Source organism: Pseudorca crassidens, chromosome 3 (genome assembly GCF_039906515.1).
Source record: "Pseudorca crassidens isolate mPseCra1 chromosome 3, mPseCra1.hap1, whole genome shotgun sequence".
NCBI classification, from domain to species: domain Eukaryota; kingdom Metazoa; phylum Chordata; class Mammalia; order Artiodactyla; family Delphinidae; genus Pseudorca; species Pseudorca crassidens.
The window spans coordinates 167,229,818-167,253,846 of NC_090298.1; the positions used below are offsets into that span (position 1 = coordinate 167,229,818).

The 24,029-nt window shown below is 41.2% G+C and overlaps 2 protein-coding genes across 2 annotated transcripts in view; one reads left to right on the forward strand and one right to left on the reverse strand.

The window, feature by feature from the left end:
* The first annotated feature begins 4,882 nt into the window (after window positions 1-4,882).
* On the forward strand, window positions 4,883-8,305 carry LOC137220933 (methyl-CpG-binding domain protein 3-like 2B). Its single transcript, XM_067730190.1, has 2 exons — window positions 4,883-4,975; window positions 7,658-8,305. The coding sequence occupies exons 1-2, from the start codon at window positions 4,931-4,933 to the stop codon at window positions 8,240-8,242; spliced, it is 630 nt and encodes a 209-aa protein (XP_067586291.1). The 5' UTR covers window positions 4,883-4,930; the 3' UTR covers window positions 8,243-8,305.
* A 5,092-nt stretch (window positions 8,306-13,397) lies between these two features.
* ADGRE1 (adhesion G protein-coupled receptor E1) overlaps window positions 13,398-24,029 on the reverse strand; it is a 47,936-nt gene continuing 37,304 nt past the window's right edge. Inside the window, exons 18-22 of the mRNA XM_067730192.1 lie at window positions 22,917-22,983; window positions 20,536-20,627; window positions 16,765-16,933; window positions 16,547-16,651; window positions 13,398-13,822 (exon numbers count right to left, since the gene is read on the reverse strand). Coding sequence (XP_067586293.1) covers window positions 13,817-13,822; window positions 16,547-16,651; window positions 16,765-16,933; window positions 20,536-20,627; window positions 22,917-22,983 — 439 coding nt within the window. The 3' untranslated portion in view covers window positions 13,398-13,816. The remainder of the gene's footprint in view (window positions 13,823-16,546; window positions 16,652-16,764; window positions 16,934-20,535; window positions 20,628-22,916; window positions 22,984-24,029) is intronic.

The window sequence follows — 24,029 nt, forward strand, 5'->3', positions numbered from 1 at the left end:
ATTTAATCCACTGTTCCTGAGGCTGCTGGGAGAGATTTCCCTTTCTCTTCTTTGTTCTCACAGCTCCCGGGGTTCAGCTTTGGATTTGGCCCCGCCTCTGCGTGTAGGTCGCCTGAGGGCATCTGTTCTTTGCTCAGACAGGACGGGGTTAAAGTAGCGGCTGATTCGGGGGCTCTGGCTCACTCAGGCTGGGGGGAGGGAGGGGCACGGAGTGCGGGGCGAGCCTGCGGCGGCAGAGGCCGGCGTGACGTTGCAGCCTGAGGCGCGCCGTGCGTTCTCCCGGGGAAGTTGTCCCTGGATCCCAGGACCCTGGCAGTGGCGGGCTGCACAGGCTCTCCGGAAGGGAGGTGTGGAGAGTGACCTGTGCTCGCACACAAGCTTCTTGGTGGCGGCAGCAGCAGCCTTAGCGTCTCATGCCGGTCTCTGGGGTCCGCGCTGTTAGCCGCGGCTCGCGCCCATCTCTGGAGCTCATTTAGGCGGTGCTCTGAATCCCCTCTCCTTGCGCACCTCGAAACAATGGTCTCTTGCCTCTTTGGCAGGTCCAGACTTTCCCCCGGACTCCCTCCCGGCTAGCCGTGGCGCACTAACCCCCTTCAGGCTGTGTTCATGCCGCCAACCCCAGTCCTCTCCCTGCGCTCCGATGGAAGCCCGAGCCTCAGCTCCCAGCCCCGCCCGCCCCGGCGGGGGAGCAGACAAGCCTCTCGGCCTGGTGAGTGCCGGTCGGCACCGATCCTCTGTGCGGGAATCTCTCCGCTTTGCCTTCCGCACCCCTGTTGCTGTGCTCTCCTCCGCGGCTTCGAAGCTCCCCCGCCTCCGCCCGCCAAGGGGCTTCCTAGTGTGTGAAAACCTTTCCTCCTTCACAGCTCCCTCCCAGTGGTGCAGGTCCTGTCCCTATCCTTTTGTCTCTGTTTTTTCTTTTTTCTTTTGCCCTACCCAGGTACGTGGGGAGTTTCTTGCCTTTTGGGAGGTCTGAGGTCTCCTGCCAGCGTTCAGTGGGTGTTCTATAGGAGTTGTTCCACATGTAGATGTATTTCTGATGTATCTGTGGGGAGGAAGGTGATCTCCGCGTCTTACTCCTCCGCCATCTTGAGGGTCTCCAAGGTATCATCTTTTAAGTGATACACTGCGATAAATGAGCAATTATACCTTAAGATTCCAAACTTTCCCTCCGTAATCCAATCATGAGATTCTAGACACCATCATCAATCTAAAATGCAAACCTGATCAGTTACCTTACTTTTAAAAAGTCTTAAATATCTTTTTTAAAAACTTTTAGCTATACATTGGAGTATAGTTGATTAACAATGATGTGTTAGTTTCAGGTTAGTTAGTTTCAGTATAGTTGATTAACAATGATGTGTTAGTTAGTTTCAATGATGTGTTAGTTTCAGTCACTTTCAGCAAAGTGATTCCGTTATACATATACATGTTTCTATTCTTTTTCAAATTCTTTTCCCATTTAGGTTGTTACCTAATATTTGAGCAGAGTTCCCTGTGCTATACAGTAAGTCCTTTTTGGTTATCCATTTTAAACATAGCAGGGTACTTTTAATCTTTCATTTATGTCTTCAGCAGATATTTACCCTGTTTTCCTATCATAATTATTAACACTGCCCTTTTCATTCCCCAATATATCCCAGTTGAGAGGGACAATTATTTGATCTCCCCTTTTATAGAGCACACACATTATGTGCAAACTCTGGGGTAAAATCTGTGATCCAGAAATAAACTAAAGAGACTCACTGCCCCTGTTGAAGTTAACCTTACTGAGAGGAAAGAGTTATATAGAGCGCACAGAATTTATAACACACTATATAGAAATAACTTCTGTGATGAACCGCAAGGTTTTATCCAGCCAACAGCAATAGAATTAGAACAACGTGGCTGACATAATTTTAAATTTGGTGGAACACACATTGAGGAAAGTAAACACGAATAGAGGAAACTGTTTTTTAACCCTTTTATTTAACCAAAGAAATTTAATATTATCATTTCAAACTGTAGCCCCATCAGAATGAAGTGCAAGATATGTTATATCCTTTTCTTGTTTCTGAGCCTTGAAATAGTATTTTAACATTACAGTCCATCTAGTTCAAAAGTTAAATTTGATCTGTATCTAGATTTTATAAGATTTCCAGTAGTAAGAAAGATTCACACAAAGTATTTTTTTTTTTTTTTTTTTTTTTTTTGTGGTACGCGGGCCTCTCACTGTTGTGGCCTCTCCCGCTGCGGCGCACAGGCTCTGGACGCGCAGGCCCAGCAGCCATGGCTCACGGGCCCAGCCGCTCCGCGGCATGTGGGATCTTCCCGGACTGGGGCACGAACCCGTGTCCCCTGCATCGGCAGGCAGACTCTCAACCACTGCGCCACCAGGGAAGCCCACAAAGTATTTTTTAATCCTCTTTTATGGATGTCTATTCTAGAGTTTGACTCATTTTTCTAGACCAGTTTTAGCATTGTTTCATGACAGAATTACTATCTTTATATAATGTCTTGATGTACTTTACCAGATGAGGGTAAACCAGAGACTTTCCTGGCGGTCCAGTACTTAAGACTCTGCCCTTCCACTGAAGGGGACATGGGATCAGTCCCTGGCTGGGGAACTAAGATACCACATGCCGTACAGTGCGGCCAAAAAAAAAAGAATGTGACTCTCCAGATGTATGTAACTCAAAACTTTTTCCCACTCATAGTTTCCATCTCTTCTGTCTTCCTAGTGAATTTTGGTGAACTTTGACTCCAAATATAGCTTAACGTGATGGAAGTTACATTTTTTTTTTATCTATTTGCGTTTAATTGTATCAAAAGGAATAATCTCCCCCCTCATTGTGAAACTGCTCTCTCTTTTCTTTAAAAATAAAGCTATAGGGCTTCCCTGGTGGCGCAGTGGTTGAGAGTCCGCCTGCCAATGCAGGGGACACGGGTTCGTGCCCCGGTCCGGGAAGATCCCACATACCGCGGAGTGGCTGGGCCCGTGAGCCATGACCGCTGAGCCTGCGCGTCCGGAGCCTGTGCTCCGCAACGGGAGAGGCCACAACAGTGAGAGGCCTGGGTACCGCAATAAAAAAAAAAAAAAAAAAGCTATATATTTTGTTTTTGTTAGAGTGAAATTAAGCATTTAAGTGATTATGAAGGTGTTGATTCCAGCAAAAGACTGGATTAAAACTGCAAGACAGTTCAAGAGTAAATATCCCAACAAAAGCACAGTGTGAACAATATTGAAAAACTCAGGACAGAGTTAAAAGAGAAGTGGGATGTGATTAAAAGGGGAAGCAGAGGGAATTTGATGAGGAATTGATATCACAATGAAAATATACACAAGCATGTTCCAAACGGATGAAAGACGTCAACCCACACATGTAATTAACTCAACATTCTTTAAGCAAAGAAAATACATGGGAAACAATAATAAGCTACACTATGGTCTAAAAATCAGAGTGAATATCAAAGATTTTAGAAAATGCAAAGGCCAAATAAGCAAGAAAATGCTAATTGGGGATGTCTAAACATAAATAAGATCTAGATCAACAGAGCACCATTTTTTTTTTTTTTTTTTTTTTTTTTTTTTTTTTGCGGTACGCGGGCCTCTCACTGTTGTGGCCTCTCCCGTTGCGGAGCACAGGCTCCGGATGCGCAGGCTCAGCGGTCATGGCTCACGGGCCCAGCCGCTCCGCGGCATGTGGGATCTTCCCGGAACGGGGCACGAACCCGCGTCCCCTGCATCGGCAGGCGGACTCTCAACCACTGCGCCACCAGGGAAGCCCAGAGCACCATTTTTAAAGTGGTCAAAAGTCATATCAAATCAGAATTCTATACCCAGCATCGATATTGCCCCAAATTAAGATTCTTTGAAAACTTAAAGTAAAGCATTTCATTGTTAGTAGTCTTGAATTGGACAAAATACTAGAATGAGTTATGAAGTCCAAAGGAAAATATCTCAGATCAAAAGCCAGGAATGCAGGAGGAAATGAAAAGAAAAGGAAAGAATAATTTAGAAATAAATATAAGTGGAGTTTGTTTCATAAAGCAATTCTGGAACTCTCTCATGGAGATTAAAATACATGTAGAATTAAGATGCATGACAACAGTAACAGAAAAGTCAGGAAAGCTGAAATGGAATTAAAAGTGTTCTAAGGTATTAGCATTTGGGAGATGTGGTAAGAGCAATTAACTGGATTAGTCTATATTAGTTAAAGGAGTCAGAATTTTATCACTAAAGTAACTTCACAAGTTCTGTATATGACTGCAACTAGCAAGTTTATAGAGAGAAAATGTAAAAATAAAAGAATTAAATTATAGTGAAATAAAGACAGTAAAGAGAGTGTTTATGTCAGAGGGTAGGGAAGGAGTAAGATGGTTGAAATAGTCTCAAATTTACCAGTAATTAGGTGAAATGTAAATGTACAAAATATTGGGTTCTTTTCAATGATTCTGTGATACAGACTTCATAGACTTGTGAGTAAATATTTTGGACATTCTTTTATTGATAAACATTTATACAATCTGTAGTTTTTTCTATGAAAACATAAGTTGTGTGGAAATTTTAGCATATAGGAACGTCCATAACTTTTTTTGTAGAAGGTATCCATACTGAGTGAAAAAGGAAACATTAAATTTTTGATAGAAAGTACAAACAGCACCCCCATTCACAAATGTATTAAATTTTTTCATATAGTATTTCATATTATTCAATAGTGTCTAATATTGTCAATAGCCCCAAATTCTTGTGTTTGTGTGGAGAGATTTGGGAATCTCTCCAATGCCTCTGATCTGAGATAGAGTGTGTCCTCTCGATTGGGTTGTCTCCTGATTGGGTTGTCCACCCTCTTCCCCTATAAAAGGGGGAATCAGAGGCAGAATTCACTGCACTTTCCACCAAGACACAGGCTGTCTGCATCTCAAGGGTGGGTCCAAGGACAGCTCTCGGAAGATGGGGGAACCTGAATGGACCAGTTTTCCAAGCCAGCCTCTTCCGGTGAGTGTGGAATCCATACCGATGGCAAGAGTGTACATTAGGATGCTGTTTTCTTCTGTAAAATCTAATTTAGCAGAATTTAGCTCCAAAAACAAGAAGGTATCTCATTGAAAGTTATTTCCCAGGTGTTAATGTTCCTTAAGAAATAGTCAAGATTGTGTATATTTTTGTATATGAAGTTTTTTTGGATAATACATGAAATGTGGTGTGTGTGTGTGTGTTTTAACCAAAATCATTAGGTAGTGGAAGTAGTATTTGGCCCTAGAGTGTTTAAATCGTTCTCCTCTATGGACAATTATTTGCCCACAGTGTGTTTGGTCTTTTTTTCTTCTTTTTAAAAAAATTCTGTTCTCTGCTTCAAACAGGGCTCTCCAGTTTCTTTGTCATCCATCATTGTAGTTAATTTCTTTTTCCTACTCTCCCTTCTCACTTCTATTCCTCCCTATTCCGCTCCTTCCCTCTCTGTCTTTGTGTTGGCCTTGCTATAGATCATAGCACCTAATTATACCTAACGCTATTACTAGACATTCCTTAGTCTATAACCCTTTTCTCTCACCAAGATTAAAATAATCTAGGGCAATGACTTTGTTAAGTTAAATTCCGAGTAGTGTGTTTTAGTACACAACTTGGCATATAACAGCTGCTCTATAAATAGGCAGATCATTTTTCTATCAAACATTTTTCTATCAAACATTTCATTACATTTTGAGTAATGAAAGGGGTAGTATTAATTATAATGTCAGGACAACAGGAATAAAGTGAGTTTTATGTTTTCCCTTTAAAAAAATATCTTCGAAGACAGAAGTGTGAGATTTAAAAGGAAAGGTGCACTGATTAGGTTCACAGTTTAAACAGATTATTGTGAGGAGACTTAGAATGGATCACAGAGAGAAAGGATTGAAATCTTTGATTGCAGTCCACCCCAAAACAGACTAACTCATTTTATCATTGTAGCTGTGTGCGTTTATTAGAAACATTTGGAAAGTAGTTTTTGGAGTTTGCATAACTTCTCTTAAAAAAAGATATCTGAGCACCTTGGAAAGCCAAAGCACTAAATGACTGTATCAGTGGAAACATTAAAATTCTTATTATCCTCTCTTCATTGAGTACCCAACTTAGTGAGAAAAGCAATCTCAAATAAGTACATAATATGCCACATAAAATTAAAAAAATTTACACAGAGAAAATGTAAGATTAATTTTGATACGGGAACAGGAAAGGTAATTCTGTGGCATTTTGTAGGTCAAATGAAAGGTGCTCAAGAATTATTCAAAAGTTGGGAATCTTCAGGTGGATTCAGGAGGGCAAAAATGGATGGCTAATTGGTATGAGAATGTGGGGTGGCAGGGCGTCCAGAATGCCATTCAGGGGCAAATGCGATATTACTTCCAACAAGTGAGTTTGTGGAGACATTGAGATAAGGATGAACTATTTGGGGAATTGGCTGGTTCAACTTGGGACCTGGTCACAGTGAGTTGAGTCATGGATATTATCACTGATCTGGTGGGTAGGCAGATGGATATTTGGGTCTTAGAGTTGAAGCCAGATCGGTGAATCTGTGAGCATTCCTAGTTCATTAATGGTATTTGAAGGCAGGGGAACGGATGGGATTGCCTAGAAGAAGGTTTGGATGTAGAACAGATGTGAGAGCAGGACCGACTTCTAAGAAGCATCAATTGTTGTATTGAGATAGTAGAGAGAGGAGTAGGAGGAGGGGAGGATGGGAGTCAGGGAGTAAACATTGTTATTTACAGGACTTCCCTGGTGGCGCAGTGGAGGAGAGTCCGCCTGCCGATGCAGGGGATGCGGGTTCGTGCCCCGGTCCGGGAAGATCCCACATGCCGCGGAGCAGCTGGGCCCGTGAGCCATGGCCGCTGAGCCTGCACGCCCGGAGCCTGTGCTCCGCAACGGGAGAGGCCACAACAGTGAGAGGCCCGCGTACCGCAAAAAAAAAAAAAAAAAAAAAGTTATTTACAGTGGAAAAAAGGAACTTTATGATGAGAATGTGGCCTTTCTAAGTTATGTTATGAGCAGGAGGATATTTGAGTGAAGATGGGACTTGAGTTTGAAAGAAAAGTATTGGAGTGTTGAGAGGTACATGATCTCACTGAAGATGAAGCACTAAAGAACTATGAAAACTAGGTGATTGCATGTCTTAAAGCAAAGTAAAAAAGAGATATAAAAAAGTTTAATGTCTTGGTATTCAAAGAACCCTGTGATCTCTTTGTCCAGATAGTGTTGGATTAGGGGGTACCAGCATGTGCGGAGTTGACAGTGACAGGGGTGGTAAGAGGAAAACATCCTCAAAGAAGGATGGTGGAGGGGAAAAGTCTGGAATTGGTACTGGGCAATGACCTGGAGATTTCTGTCCTTGACTCCTATCTGTTTGATGTCCCAGGCTTCAGTTCTCAATGTGTGGTGCCGGTACTAGCAGCATCAGCGTCAGTTGGAATCACCTAGAAACGCAATTTCTTGTCCCCACCCCAGACTGACTTGCATTGAGATCCAGAAATCTGAGTTCTAACAACCCTCTGAAAGACTGTGACGCAGAGTAAATTGAGATTCATTTCTCTAGGGAGACAGGAGAGCGGTTATCCAAACGAGCTGAGGACATTCTCCATGACCGGCAGTGGTTTCATCCCCCACTTTATTCAAATGGTACATTTCGTTTTGTTTTCACAGGGGAAGCTCAAAAGAAATATGATGCCTGAGACGTTGGAGAAGAAAAGACAAGACCATTTAGCCAAGGCCAAGCAGAGACATCGTGAAGGAACTGCACTTCCTATGAGGCTGACCAGCTGCATTTTCAAGAGGCAAGTCACGAAGATAACTTCTCATCCTGACAATGCAGTCAGGCGCCGTCGATGCGAGGGGACGTTGGAGAAGCCCCAGCAAGCCTGTGCATTCAGGAGACTGCAGGGGCTCCAGGTCTACAGCCCTGAAGGAGAACCTTTCAGCACGTTGGACAGCGCAATTATTTTCGGAGTAATTGCCCTGCGTGGTGCTGGTGAATCCCCGGGCCGTGCTGGTGCCGGGTCTCTGCACACCAGCCCTGAAACCATCACTACCCAGTGTTCAGACGGGGCAGAGATGATCCCAGGATTGGGTCTCTTCCTCCCACAGACCCTCTACAGGCAACGAGTAACATATGCAGATATTCGCCGACAGGCTCGGAAAGTGAAAAGAGCAAGGGAGAGACTGGGTATGGCCTTGAGGGCAGACAGGCTTGCCAGGGAGACAGAGAGAGCCAGGAGCCCTGAGAACTAGGTGAAAAATGGACGAGACTGTCCTGAAGAAGCCGAGTGCTGCGGCCCCTGGGAAGTGGTTCACTGCAGGACAGCCCTCCGTTCTATTTGCCTCTTTAAGTGTCAACCATGTTTCTGGACTGAGATGTTTTGTTAGATGAACATTGTACCCTATTAAACTCTTGGTAGACAAAAACGACAAGAGTAAACGTTTTTGTGAGTGAGAGATTGGGTTTCATGTGACAAGAAAAATGATTTTTCCTTATCTTTGTACACTTCAATCTCTGTCAGGATTTCTCTATTGAATTCTACAGAGGTAATGTAGTCTGGGGGGATTATTTAATGTTTTTTGGTTATAATATTTTCTTACATTGCTTACACTTAGGCAAGAAATGATACCTACTCTAGAGATTATTTTTTAATATTAATGCTATAAAATTTTATTAAGCTTGCTTTTTACTTCTCATTTAACATCTTTTTTTTGTCATTGTGTCAAATGCTAAATCAGACATGACTTTTTTTTTTAACATCTTTATTGGAGTATAATTGCTTTACAATGGTGTGTTAGTTTCTGCTGTACAATAAAGTGAATCAGCCATACACATACATATATCCCCATATCCCCTTCCTCTTGCATCTCCCTCCTACCCTCCCTATCCCACCCCTCTAGGTGGACACAAAGCACCGAGCTGATCTCCCTGTGCTATGCGGCTGCTTCCCACTGGCTATCTATTTTACGTTTGGTAGTGTATATATGTCCATGCCACTCTCTCACTTTGTCCCAGCTTCCCCTTCCCCTTCCCCATATCCTCAAGTCCATTCTCTAGTAGGTCTGTGTCTTTATTCACGTCTTGCCCCTAGGTTCTTCATGAACAACTTTTTTGTTTGTTTGTTTGTTTTAGATTCTATATATATGTGTTAGCATACGGTATTTGTCTTTCTCTTTCTGACTTACTTCACTCTGTATGACAGTCTCTAGGTCCATCCACCTCACTACAAATAACTTAATTTCGTTTCTTTTTATGGCTGAGTAATATTCCATTGTATATATGTGCCACATCTTCTTTATCCATTCATCTGTCGATGGACACTTAGGTTGCTTCCATGTCCTGGCTATTGTAAATTGAGCTGCAATGAACATTTTGGTACATGACGCCTTTTTTTTTTTTTTTTTCCGGTATGCGGGCCTCTCACTGTTGTGGCCTCTCCCGTTGCGGAGCACAGGCTCCGGATGCGCAGGCTCAGCGGCCATGGCTCACGGGCCCAGCCGCTCCGCGGCATGTGGGATCCTCCCGGACCGGGGCACGAACCCGTGTCCCCTGCATTGGCAGGCAGACTCTCAACCACTGCACCACCAGGGAAGCCCCATGACGCTTTTTGAATTATGGTTTTCTCAGGGTATATGGCCAGTAGTGGGATTGCTGGGTCGTATGGTAGTTCTATTTTTAGTTTTTTAAGGAACCTCCATACTGTTCTCCATAGTGGCTGTATCAATTTACATTCCCACCAACAGTGCAAAGGGTTCCCTTTTCTCCACACCCTCTCCAGCATTTATTGTTTGTAGAGTTTTTGATTATGGCCATTCTGACCAGCGTGAGATGATATCTCATTGCAGTTTTGATTTGCATTTCTCTAATGATTAATGATGTTGAGCATTCTTTCATGTGTTTGTTGGCAACCTGTATATATTCTTTGGAAAAATGTCTATTTAGGTCTTCTGCCCATTTTTGGATTGGATTGTTTGGTTTTTTGATATTAAGCTGCATGAGCTGCTTGTAAATTTTGGAGATTAATCCTTTGTCAGTTGCTTCATTTGCAAACATTTTTACATACTCTTTTTAAATGTACTTTTTAAAGGTTCATTTTTTTCCCTAGAACTTGATTTTGAAAATATTATTGATGAGTTTGCTTCTAGTAAAACAAAGAAAGTAAAATTTTCATAAATTCTGGTTGTTATAAATAAAATATTTAAATTTAAAATAATATTTTACATCCTAATATCCTTACATTTCAACTTTTCAATTTTTTTCAACTACTTTAATGATCTGGGATGGGAAGGCACATTGTCAGTGGTCAATAAATATTACTTGACTGGATGGATTTGTATTTTGCAGTGGGAGGACGCCATAAATTATTTGGATTGTAAGAGGACAATGTTATTGCACTTTATGGGATTTAAAAACTATGCAGGTTTTATCCTAAGTCTCTTTTCTCTCTCTAGTGGAGGCATATGAGACATGGGGGTGAATAAATACACCAAGCTTGATGTTTATAGTAAGAAAAAATCCTATTGTGGAGATCACAACTTTACCCACTTACTTTAGAAATATAGGATTCCTGAAGGTGACTGTATTTTAGACCAACATGTAACACTGTTGCAGAAACAGATAAAGCCTTGCACAGATCTTCTTCAGAAAGAACTTTAATTCAACCATTATAGATTTATAGGTCCTAATAACTAAGAGGAAATGGAGATCCAACCTTTCTCTTTGTCTATTTCAAGTTGTTGCAATCAAATACAAAATGTTGACAACCCATTGGCTACTGTGTCAGATGGGGCAATTGCCACAAGTAATGTTTCATAGCAAACCACTCATGAAACTAAGTGTCTGAAAAAAATGAGGCTTGATTGTTGCTGCTGAGTCTGTGGGTTGGCTGGGGCAGTGTGCTGATCTTGGCTGGGCTCACTCATATGACCACAGTCAGCTACAAGTTGGCTAGGTGGCTGATTATGGAAAACCTCAGCTGGTATAATAGGATTACTAAACTGTCTTCCATATGTTTCTCACATATGTCCAGCAGTTTATCCTGGGCATATTCTCATGGCAGAGGCAGGTATGCTAAATCAAGCAAGATTAACCATGTAAAGGGAAAAAAGAATGGCACACTCACTTTTGAAACCTCTGAGTCACACTTGCTAATATTCCTTTGGCCAAAGCGAGTCTCAAAGCCAAGTCTGAGTCAGAGTGGGAAGGAGTTACAAAGTTGCAGGGGAAGGGGTGTGGAGACATGGAGACACGTCTTGAGGCCACTGATGCAATCAATCTACCTATATTGGCTAAATGTAAGAGCTGTGCAATCTCATTTCAATATCCCTTAGAACTGTCACCGCTGTACTGAACACTCTGGATAAGCCAAGCATTGAAGACCCACCTATCATAAATGAACCCTTGTTTGTAAACATGTGTCAACCCCCTCCCAAGTTGTGGCTGCCACAAATGACAAAAACCAAGCCTCTGACAACCAAGTTTAATGTTGCTATCAAATTGTCCAACACATGACTATTACTGAGCCAATTGAATCCTGAGTGGTAAGTTGATTCAAAGTAAATATTTAGTCTCTTCTCTGTGTCCCCAAGAATTCCTGAGGTCAAAGGAAGAGAAGGCAAGGGGCCAGGGGTCTGGAAGAGGAGCTCTGTTATCAAGAGCTCAAAGCCCAGCTCAGCCACCTACAGCTGTGTAATGCTGAGAAAGGTACTTAAGTTCTCTGGGTCTCAGCTTAAAAAGGAGAGAATTCATTCATTCCCTCATTCATTCAACGTATTTATGGAGAACCTACTAAATACAATTCTCTGTACAGATGGAGTTCAGAGTTTGTTGGAGACACCCCCCCAAAAAAAGGGAAATTATAGTACAGGGCTAGAAAGCATGAAGTTGTACAAAAAGAATTAATAAACAGAGTGCTAAAGTAAATAGATTTGGGAGGTTAAAAAAGGGAGTTCTCAAGTCCTGTGTTGATAGCAGAGCCCAAGAAAAAGAAAGACTTCTCTTCTTTCCTGGCAAGGACTCAGCCAATAAAAGCCTTGGACTCTTTGTTTACTATAGCCCTCTTAACTTCCTTTTCCTCTCTTTAAAAGAGTTCTCTTTCCCTTGCTGTACAGGAACTTGCATGTGGCTCACCACACGTTGCATATTGCAGACCCTGAATTGCAATTCTCCACTGATACCAAATAAAACCATTTTTGCTGGAGAAATATCTGACAGTCTATTTGTTTCAGCTCAACAAAGCCTTAGGAGACACACAGAGATGATATCTAATCCTACTTCAAGAGATTCAAAGAATAATATAATATAGTAAATCAACTATACTTCACTTTTTTAAAAAAGAGAGATTCAAAGAATATTTCCTAGTGGAAGTGATGACTAAGCTGAGACTCAAAGAGAGGATAACAATGAATCAGATTTTGAGGAAAAATGTCATAGGAAGAGGGAATGGCAGGTGTAAAGTCCCAAAATAAATGTTTCCTTTCTGGCTTTAAAGACAAGCTGAACTATCAGCATGGAAAACAGAAGAATATTCTAGAATATTCTAGAACATTCATGAGTACAACACAAATCCCCTGGGGATCTCATTAAAATGCAGGCTCTCTGTGCTCTAAAGCCCGCGAGCCACAACTACTGAGCCCACACACCACAACTACTGAAGCCCACGTGCCCTAGAGCCCACGTGCTGCAACTACTGAGTCCATGTGCTGCAACTACTGAAGCCCGCATGCCCAGAGCCCATGCTCCACAACAAGAGAAGCCACCGCAAAGAGAAGCCTGTGCACCACAACGAAAAGTAGCCCCCATTCACCGCAACAAGAGAAAGGCCATGCACAGCAACGAAGACCCAACGCAGCCAAAAAGTACATAAATAAAACAAAATAAAAAGTAAAAAAAAAATGCAGGCTCTGGTTCAGCAGATCTGGGGTGGCACCTGATGTCCTACTTTTCTAACAAGGTGAGGCTGATTCTTCTGGTCCACAGACTACACTTTGATTAGGGAGCTATTAAAGTGGCCACAGAGGGGAGATCTACCTGTTGAATTTTCACTTCCTTCTTTTTTTTTCAATTGAAGTATAGTTGACTTACAGTATTATGTTACTTTCAGGTGTACAGCATGGTAATTTGATATTTTTATAGATTATACTCCATATAAAGTTATCATAAAATATTGACTATATTCACTCTGCTGAACCTTACATTTTTGTCACTTATTTATTTTACACCTAGAAGTTTGTACCTCTTAATTCCCTTTGACTGCTCCTACTTACCAACATAACTCTTTTAAGTGTTTCTGCCTATAAGTGTGTGTGCTTTATGTATCCCCTGAGGCTCTCCTTACAATTTTACTGACCATTTCTATAAAAGCAGGAGGGTTCTTTGTTGAAAGGTAAGGCAGTCAGTCAGAAGACACATCATTTATTGAGGGATACTCTCTGTGTCAAGCATGTGATAGATGCTGGAGAGGCACTCTTGAAGCCACACATCCATGGACTTAGGACAAAACAAAATGGTAGCCAGAAGTTCTTGGTCCCGCCATTGCACTGCAATCTGTTATCTCCGCAAAACTCTGGAAAGTCAAAGAGTTGCAGAACACAGAAGATAAAACGGTAAGCTGGAACAGGAACTCTTGTTTCTCAGCAGGGCATGAAGCCATGGGGAGACCATCCCACATATCCGTCCATGATCCGAATTTCCCAGAGAGCTCTGGGGCTGGCAGGATCCTGCATTTCCATATTAAGCCGAGAAGAAAAGATTTCAGAGAAGGCTCCTGCAGGCACCTGTTTTCCCGAAATGTTGTTTCATAGTGTATTTGAAAGCAAGAAAGGACTTTAACCCTGTGAGAGAAATCAGAATCAGAAACAGTGGCAGGATTAGTACAAATGTGGGTCCAGGGATCAGATCTATGTGGGCATGGGTCTTATAAATACAGACAGAGATAAATATGGCAATAAAAACTAGAAGGATAAACATTTAAATGTTAACAGTGATTACGCCTAGTGTGGCAGGCACTGTTGGCAGACCCAAAAGCTATTCTCAACCTCTTTACTATTGATATTCCCATTCTAGAAGCTAGAAAGCAGAATGCTTGTTTTTTCAAATTCCTTTGTAATTATGAGTAGTCATGTGATGCAGTTCTGACCAATTAGGTGAAAGGGAAATCTGCTAAGGGGCTTCTGGAAAAGCTATTATTTCCTATTAAAGGGAGAAGGTTGAAAGGAGAGTTTACCACTCTGCCCCATCCCTCTCCTTCCTGCCTTGAATGTGGTCACAATGTCTGGAGCTATGGCAGCCATCTTGCAACCATGAAAATAATTGATGAAAAGTCAACATGCTGTCAGTGGAAAGGAAATCTAGGGAGAGCTTAGATCCTTAACAACACCACTAAGCAACAGAACAAATACCAGCAACACCTAACTCTGGACTTCTATTCTTGCAAGAAAAAGAATTTCATATTTATTTAAGCCACTGGATCTTAGTTACTTGTGCTTGGAATACATCAGTGAAAAAAAATAAGACCTTCTAGTGGGGGATGGAAGACCATAAAAATTAAATGAGATGAATAAGGAAATTATAGTGTTAGAAAGTGGAAAGCATAGAAAAGAAAATCAAGACAAGGTGCGTGGAGGAAGCATGAACACCAGGGTAGGGGAATAGGAGGCTGCACAAAATACAGTTGTCAGAGGAAATTTCATTGATAAGAAATGACTGGAACAAAGATTTGAAGGACGTGAGGGAAGTGAGGGAGTTGTCCATGCAGGTATCAGGACAAAAACATTCAAGGCATTCAAGAGCATTCAGTTCAAGGTTCCTAAGGAGGAAATGAGCCTGCCATGTTTGAAGAATCTTGAGCAGGCCAGTGAGGGTGGAGCAGAGTGAAGTGAGAGGTCAATTAATAGAAGACAAGGTCAAAAAGGAAAAGAGAGTCAGATCAAACAAGGCCTTGTGGGCCACCAGGAGGACTTTGGCTTTTACTCTAAGGTGGGAGCCATGGAGTGTTGTAGGCAGAGAAGGAATGTGACCTGACTCAGGGGTTCACGAGTGCCCTCTGGCTGCTGTAGGGAGAATAGACCAAAGGTAGAGCAGGGAAAAGGTAAGAGAGGCAGCAGGAAGAACGCTTCTGAGGCTATTTCCATCATCCTGGCTAGAGACTTGGACTTGGATCACAGTGGAAGGAATGAAGGGAAAGAGAAGCGATCAGACTCTGGATCCATTTTGAGAAAAAGTCATCAGGATTTGCTGATGAATCAGAGATGGAAGAGAGTGAGAAGAAAAGCAGAGTCAAGGTTAACTTCACACCTTCACTCCCGAGCAATAGAAAAATAGAGGACCCTATGTGGAAATGAGAGGTAGGGGAATCAGAAGCTCATTTGGAACGTGTTACATCTGTGACATCTATCAGACATCTAAGTGGGGGCATTTGGTAGGTGGCAGGTTATATGAGTCTAGAATTCAGGAGAGGGGGCTAAACTGCACATTATTTATAATTTGGGGGTCATTGCTGATAGATGGTGTTTGTAGCCATGAGATTGAATGAGATCCATTGTGTAGAGGAAAATGTGCGCTTCGAACAAAACTGATGTATTGTTAGAGGATACCCCTTTGGGTATTATCTGATCTATGGTGGAGCTATTTTACAATTCTGTAAATTTTAAATAACTGACAGTGATGGAAAATAATTTCATGGAAAAATCTGTTTTTCCCTTACTTGCACTCTCATTTCAATATTATTGAGATTATATATGTATTTAATTCACATATATTAATACATAAGTAATACACATATATGAATTTTAAATATATTATATAATACTAATAATTATATAATTATATGTATGATTATATTATATATTAATAATTATATATAATGGCTTTATATTTATAATTATGTATAAAATACAATTATGTATAATTTATAGATATTATATATGAAATTTATATATATTATATATATTATATAATATAAAATTTACATATTATAATGTGAATAATTATATATAATGTCTGTATATTTACAATTATATGTATAATTATATAATATATAATTATATGTTCTATATATTACATATAATTATCAATGAGGAAACCAGGCAGATGTTATAATTGGTTCAAAAGAGAACACAAGAACATACATATATATAAAGTAGTGATATTATGTGTTATGTATACATTGTGAACACTGTGTACATTATATGTGTGCTATGTGTTACGTGTACATTATGTACATTGTACACATTATATGTATGATGTACTATACATACACGTCTGTTCTTTGCGTTCTCTTGTGAACCAGTTATAACACCTGCTGCTTCCCTCACTGATTAATGAGCAGAATAAAATCCTTGACAGATGCTTATTTTATATCTGTGAGTCATGATTTTGTCTCTTTTAGTTTGCATAGCTACTGAGGGGCAGAGCTGGCATTTAAACCCAGGCAGTCTGGCTCCCAAACCCCCACCCTTAAACCCCAAACTTTATCAAATGAGTTAATACCCATGTACATGTTTAGCTCACAGTAGGTACTCAACATACAGTGCTGTCTAGAACCTGCAGACTCTCACCGTTTTGGAAGTGGAGGGAACAGATGACAGTACGATCCCTGAGGTCTCGGACTGGGAGCTGGGTTTGGTCTTCCTGGTCATGCATCTTCTGTATTCTTCCCGTACCTGAAGATGGAGACACATCACGGGGAGTTGAATCACTCTTAGATGCAGGGGCATGTGTGGGCAGAGGCATGAGCCCTGGAAGGAAGGGGACTGGGAAGGCGGCAGCTACCTACCTGGCGGTTGAGCAGACAATGAATGAGGAAGATGAAGGCTCCTTGCAGGCTGTTGATGATGGTGAACAAGTAAGCCATGATATTGGCCATGGGTCCAAACTGGAAAATGCCCAACACCCAGGAACACCCCAAGATGAAGATCTGAGCAAAGGCTTTGAATGTCAGTAACCTGGAGGGGAAGATTTGCAGAGGATAAGGTTCTAGGAGGTGGCTGTTGTCCTCATGGGCCACCACTCTCCCAGGTTTAGCCTGAGGCTGCCACCATGTGACCCGTCACCTGGGTGAGAATAAACGTGGAACAGAGGCTCCAAGCCTAGAGGTAGGAAAATCAAATCCTACAGACATTGAAAAGGCAATTGGCCTACAGATACACATGGACACAAAGATGTGTGGACATATGTATTTAATGCAATATTGTCTGTAGTAATAAAAGGCTAGAAGGCACTATTTACAATAGACAAGACATGGAAACAACCTAAATGTCCATCAACAGATAAAGAAGATGTGGTTTGTGTATATATATATATCTCACATATATGTTGTATATATATGTATATATGTGTGTATATATGTGTACATTTCTATGTGTATATATATATATATATACACACACACACACACAATGGAATATTTACTCAACCATTAAAAAGAATGAAATAATGCCATTTTTATCATACTAAGTATGATAAAGTATGTAAGTCAGAAAGAGAAAGACAAATACCATATGATATCACTTACATGTGGAATCTAAAATACGACACAGATGAACTTATCTACAAAACAGAAAGAGTCACAGACATAGAGAACAGACATGTGGTTGCCAAAGTAGGGGGAGGGGGAGGGATGGATTTGGGGTTTGGGATTAGCAGATGCAAACTATTATATATAGAATGGATAAACAACAAGGTCCTACTGTATAGCACAGGGAACTATATTCAATATCCTGTGATAAACCACAATGTAAAAGAATATGAAAAAAGAATATATATATCTATATATATATAAAACTAAGTCACTTTGCTGTACAGCAGAAATTAACACAACATTGTAAATCAACCATACATCAATAAAAAAAATTTTAAAGGCTAGAAGGACCTACCTGTCCAAGAATTTGGGACACATTAAGTGAACCGTGAAGCCATCATATGAAATACTATGAAGGCTTCCTTTTTATTGGAGGCAAAACTCACATACCATAAGATTAACCATTTTGGCCACTGAAAGTGTGCAACTCAGTGGCATTGAGCACATCCACAACGTACAAACATCATCACCATCCAGTTCCAAGACATTTTTATCACCCCAAAAATAAACCATGTACCTATCAAGCAGCCATTCCCTATTTACTTATCCCCCAACTAAAACAACCCAAATGTCCACCAACAGATGAACGGATGCACACAATGTGGTCCATCCGTATACTGGAATATTATTCAGTCATAAAGAGTAATGAAGCACTGACGCTCGCTACAACGTGGATGAACGTTGAAAACATGCTGCTCAGTGAGAGAAGCCAGACACAAAAGGCCACATAGTGTATGATTCAATTGATAAGAAATGTCCAGAATAGACAAATCTACAGAGATAAAGAGTAGATTATAAAAACTTTTTTTTTTTTTTTTTTTTTTTTGCGGTACGCGGGCCTCTCACTGCTGTGGCCTCTCCCTTTGCGGAGCACAGGCTCCGGATGCGCAGGCTCAGCGGCCATGGCTCACGGGCCCAGCCGCTCCGCGGCACGTGGGATCTTCCTGGACCGGGGCACGAACCCGTGTCCCCTGCATCGGCAGGCGGACTCTCAACCACTGCGCCACCAGTGAAGCCCCTTGTTAGTTTTTAACCTTAAGTATTGATATGATGTAAGCTACATAATATGTGGAAAACACAAAGTGCAGAATAATACGTACAGTATCCTATCATTTATGTAATGGATATATAAGTATAGAATGTTCTGGAAGGAAGGTCAACTTAAGTAATAATGGCTGCTTAGGGTAGGAGGGATCTGGGGACCCAGGGGGTCAGGGGAGAGATAGAGAATGACTTTATATGTGTTCCCTTTTTCACTACTTAATTTTTCTTACCATTGTATGTATTAACTTTGTTTTAACTTTTTGCACTAACTTTTAAAAAATAACTTTAAAAAAATATTCAAGAGGAGTGAGGGATTGGACACTGACAGGAAAATAAGTAAAGGACGTTATCAGTTTACTGCTGATAAAAGCTAGACAATGTCTGGTTTGAGTAGGTTCTTAAAATGAACTTTAGTTGAATGATGAAGTTAAGAAAACAAATGGCCTATAAGAATATGAAAAAGTCCCACATCTGTAAGATAAAATATATATATATGAAACTAAAATAATGAGATTGTAAATTTCGTATATTAATTCAGGAAAACAATAAAAATGATAAACACTAGTGTTGGCAAAGCTGCAGGTAAACAAGCACTATTGTAAATGGAAACATTTTCTGGAAAACGATTTGCAATATATACTAACAGTGTTACAATCCAACCTACTCTGACTCAGGCAATTTCATGCCTATTATTGTATTTTTTTGAATTTTATTTAATTTATATTTTTATACAGCAGATTCTTATTAGTTATCTATTTTATACACATCAGTGTATACATGTCAATCCCAATCTCCCAATTCATCCCACCACCATCCCCCCTCCCACTTTCCACCCTTGGTGTCCATATGTTTGTTCTCTACATCTGTGTCTCTATTTCTGCCTTGCAAACTGGTTCATCTGTACCATTTTTCTAGATTCCACATATATGCGTTAATATACGATATTTGTTTTTCTCTTTCTGACTTACTTCACTCTGACAGTCTCTAGGTCCATCCACATCTCTACAAATTACCCAGTTTCATTCCTTTTTATGGCTGAGTAATATTCCATTGTATATATGTACCACATCTTCTTTATCCATTCATCTGTCGATGGACATTTAGGTTGCTTCCGTGACCTGGCTATTGTATATAGTGCTGCAATGAACATTGGGGTGCATGTGTCTTTTTGAATTATGGTCTTCTCTGGGTATATGTCCAGTAGTGGGATTGCTGAGTCATATGGTACTTCTATTTTTAGTTTTTTAAGGGACCTCCATAGTGTTCTCCATACTATTATTGTATTTAATAACAACAGATGTGTAAGAAGATTTGCCTACAAGGGTATTTCAAGATAGGATGGTTTATAGTAGTAAAAAAAAAAAAAGAAAGAAAAAAAAAAGAAACAACTTAAATGTCCATAAATAAGGGATGATTTAAATAAATTGTGCTAGGTCTTTACACTGAAACACTATATATAAAAAAAAGATATTGTCAACAATTTCTAATAAAATAGAAAAATATTCATTACATGTTGTTAAGAGAAAAATGGTTATAAAAATAAAATAGTATGATTCTGGTTTTGTAAATATGTACATATAAGTATGCACAGTAGAAGAATTAGAGAATATATTAATAGTTCTAATACAGGAAACACTCACTCCTCCTAGGAACTGTAGTAAATGCTTCGTAAGCCACACGAAATGGGCAGTGTTAGCATCTCTGTTCTACAGATGAGGAAACTGAGTTTCAGAGAGGTTATGTAACTTGCCTAAGGTCACACAGCTTTTAAGTGGCAGTGCTGAGGTTTGAGACAGCCTGATCTAGACACTGTGCTATTCCATTTGGGGCACAGGACCAGGCTTACAAAAGGTACTCAGTGAACATTTGGGGAAAGAAGGAAAGGAGCCTAGAAGAGGAGGGGAAAGGAAGGATGGACGGTACCTGGTGTCTTTGAGCTTGGAGACTTCAGTACTGACGCTAGAAATCTGCTGCCTCAGGATCCACAGTGTCCCAGTCAGGAGGATGGAATTGATCTACAGAGTCAAGCAGAAGGGATGGAGAGATTGGATATACAAAAGGATAATGGCCAGACCATCTATAAAAATAGAACTCTGACCCACAGTCTACAGTAACCACTGCAGGAAGCCACACAATAACTGACCCCAAATGACCAGGACTTGACTAATAATTGACAGCCTCCCTCATTTCTGCCCCTGATTCCAATTTAGGGCCAAAAGGAGAAAGCCAGTACATAACCCTAACCAAGCACATAGAATGCCTTGCTTTCAGTTAGCCTACCCATAGGGTCCCCATGCCTACAGCCTCCAAGCAGGGCACACATGAAACCTTCCCTTTTTTCTTCTATAAAGCTTTCCCACTCATCTGCCTGTTTTTTAGTCTCTGACCAATGCAAGCGCTTTGACAATGCAAGTGGTTGACTCCCTTACCATAGCAATCTCCTAATAAACAGCCTTTGCTTGCTCTTGGAAGACCTTGGTTTATTTCCACTGGATGCATCTGGGAAGTTAGTATCAAGACCAGTGCCCCATGATGGGTTGAATTATGTCCCCCCACCACAAAAAATAAGATATGTTGAAGCCCTAACCCCCAAGACCTCAGAATGCTACCTTATCTGGATATAGGGTCTTTACAGAGATGATCAAATTAAAATGAAGTCATTAGGGTGGGCCCTAATCCAATATGACTGGTGCCCTTATAAAAAGGGGAAGTTTGGACATAGAGACAGACATGCACAGAGGGAAGACAATGTGAAGAGATACAGGGAGAAGACTGACATCTACGAGCCAAGGAATGCCTGAGGCTACCAGAATTTGGAGAGTAGACGGGCACAGATTCTTCCCTATAGAAGAATCAGATTCAGATGGAGAAACAGATTCAGATGGAGCATGGCCTGCTGACCCCTTGATTTCAGACTTCTAGCCTCCAGAACTGTGGGTCAATAAAATTCTGTTGTTCTAAGCTACCCAGTTTGTGATACTTTGTTATGGCAGCCCTAGGAAACTCACACATGGACCCCCAAAACCTGATAGAAGTAAGCAAAACCCCTCTGGAGGAATAAAACCTCAAGAATTCCCAAGATTTAGCTCAGTCCAATATGAACTCACAATTAACAATTACAAATGACTCAAGGAAACAAGCCACCATGAGTGAGAGTCAGAAGACTCTCATCTTGCAGGACTGTAGAATCCAGATTGGAGGCAAGGAAGCAAGAAGATGGTACTCAACCTCCCCAGGCTTCCCAGAGAGTAGAAGGGTGGCTCCCAGGGGATGGGAAGATGTTGGGCTAAGGGTACTAAGTTTCAGTTATGCAAGGTAAGTTCTAGAGATGTAATGTACAACATGGTGACTTCTGTTACAATACTGTAGTATATACTTGAAATTTGCTAGAAGGGTAGCTCTTAAGGGTTCTCACAACAAAGAAAGAAAAGGGGAAAAAATGGTAAGTATGTGAGGTGATGGATTTGTTAATTAGGTTGATTGCGTTGATCATTTCACAGTGTATACCTACGTCAAAACATCAAGTTGTACACCTTAAATATATATAGTTTTTGTCGATTAAACCTCCATAAAACTTTTTTTAAATCTCCATGGGGCTTCCCTGGTGGTGCAGTGGTTAAGAATCCGCCTGCAGGGGACACAGGAGCCCTGGTCCGGGAAAATCCCACATGCCGCGGATCAACTAAGCCCATGCTCCACAACTACAGAGCCTGTGCTCTAGAGCCCGCGAGCCACAACTACTGAGCCCGCGTGCCACAACTACTGAAGCCCGTGTGCCTAGGGCCCGTGCTCTGCAACATGAGAAGCCACCGCAATGAGAAGCCCGTGCACCGCAACGAAGAGTAGCCCCCGCTCGCCACAACTAAAGAAAGCCTGCGTGCAGCAACAAAGACCCAACACAGCAAAAAAAAAAAAAAACTCCAGATTTCCCTTTGCCTCTTTCCCACCATTTCCCTCTCCAACACTCCCCCCGCCACCAACCAATTGCTCTTAATTTCTTCCTATCTTTTCTCTTATTCAACATCTGTACTCAGATGAGAGCAATAGACCCATTCTTACTGAAACACAAAGGATTGATAAGATTGTGGTCCCTTCCAGGGGATTTGCACGCTGGCATTAAAAAAATATATTACAAATCAAAGGAATGACACTCTAACTTGGAAATCTCAGAAATCAAGGGTCAGAATGGTGCACGCTTTTGAGGAATAAGTGACCAGAGCTTTGCAACATCCACTGGCACTGCCTGATCCCTTGGGTCTCCTTGATCCTCCTCCAAAACACACTGCAACAAGCAATCAGCTTACCACTATAATTGTGCACACTGGCCCCAGGAAACTCCAGATAAACCCTGTCTCTGTATTCAGCCAGCAGCTATGGAGAAAAACAGGAGTCAGTGATTGTCTCAGAGTCCTGACCCTAAAATTACTCACACCCTGCCAGACGTGCTAATGGGAGAGAATATTGGCAGATGAGACCGACGTGAAAATTTTCATGATGGACCAGGTCACATTTCAGTTTTCCTCTTTCAGACCTTCTTCCTGGGTGAATGTTCCTGAAATATTCACTTAATGCCTTGTGTAGAGCTCATTTCTCAATCCATAACCTCTGTAACCCCTTTATCCAGACCTCTCCGCTAGTATACCTTGTCATTCAAATCTCAGCTCCAACGTCACCTCCTCTGAAAAGCCACTACCCTGGTCCTTTCCTAACAGAACTTGCTGCTTTTTTTTATAGCACCTATCATAAATTATCTTGTTCAGTTGTTTATATATTGTAAATTGTCCATCTTCCCCTACTAGACTATGAGCTGCATGAGAATTTGGACTTTGAACGTTTTATTCATCTCTGAATACCCAGCACTCAGTGCAAATCCTGGCATGGAAGAGGCATTCCATAATTATTTGTCAATAGGAATGAAGCAATAAAGGGAGGGAGGGAAGGAGGGAAGGGAGAAAAAGAAGGAAGAAAGGAAGAAGGGAGGGAGGGAGGGAAGGAAGGAAGGAAGGAAAGACAGACGGAAGGAAGGAAGGAAGGAAGGAAAGAAGGAAGGGAGGGAAGAAGGGAAAGGAAGGAGGGAGGGAGAATTAATTGCCTTTTCCCATCATGCCTCTAGTAGATATTGGCTGTTTTCACAACCTGACAACTATTCTGCCATGTTTCGTAACAGCATCCCAATATTCCTTTAGCAGAAGTGTGCCTTCCCCAGAAAGAGAAGGAAAATAATCAAGTTTGGCCAACCAGATGTTCTCTCCCTGGAATGTAAGTCACCAGTAGTAGAGTGATCAAAAGGCAAGAAAATGTTTACGCCATGAGAAAATGCTGCCCATATCCTTTCAAGGACAACTACTTCAGTAAATACGGGCCAATTTCCTCATTAGCATCTGCATCTCTGCCTGAGGGCATCAGACTAAAAGCTT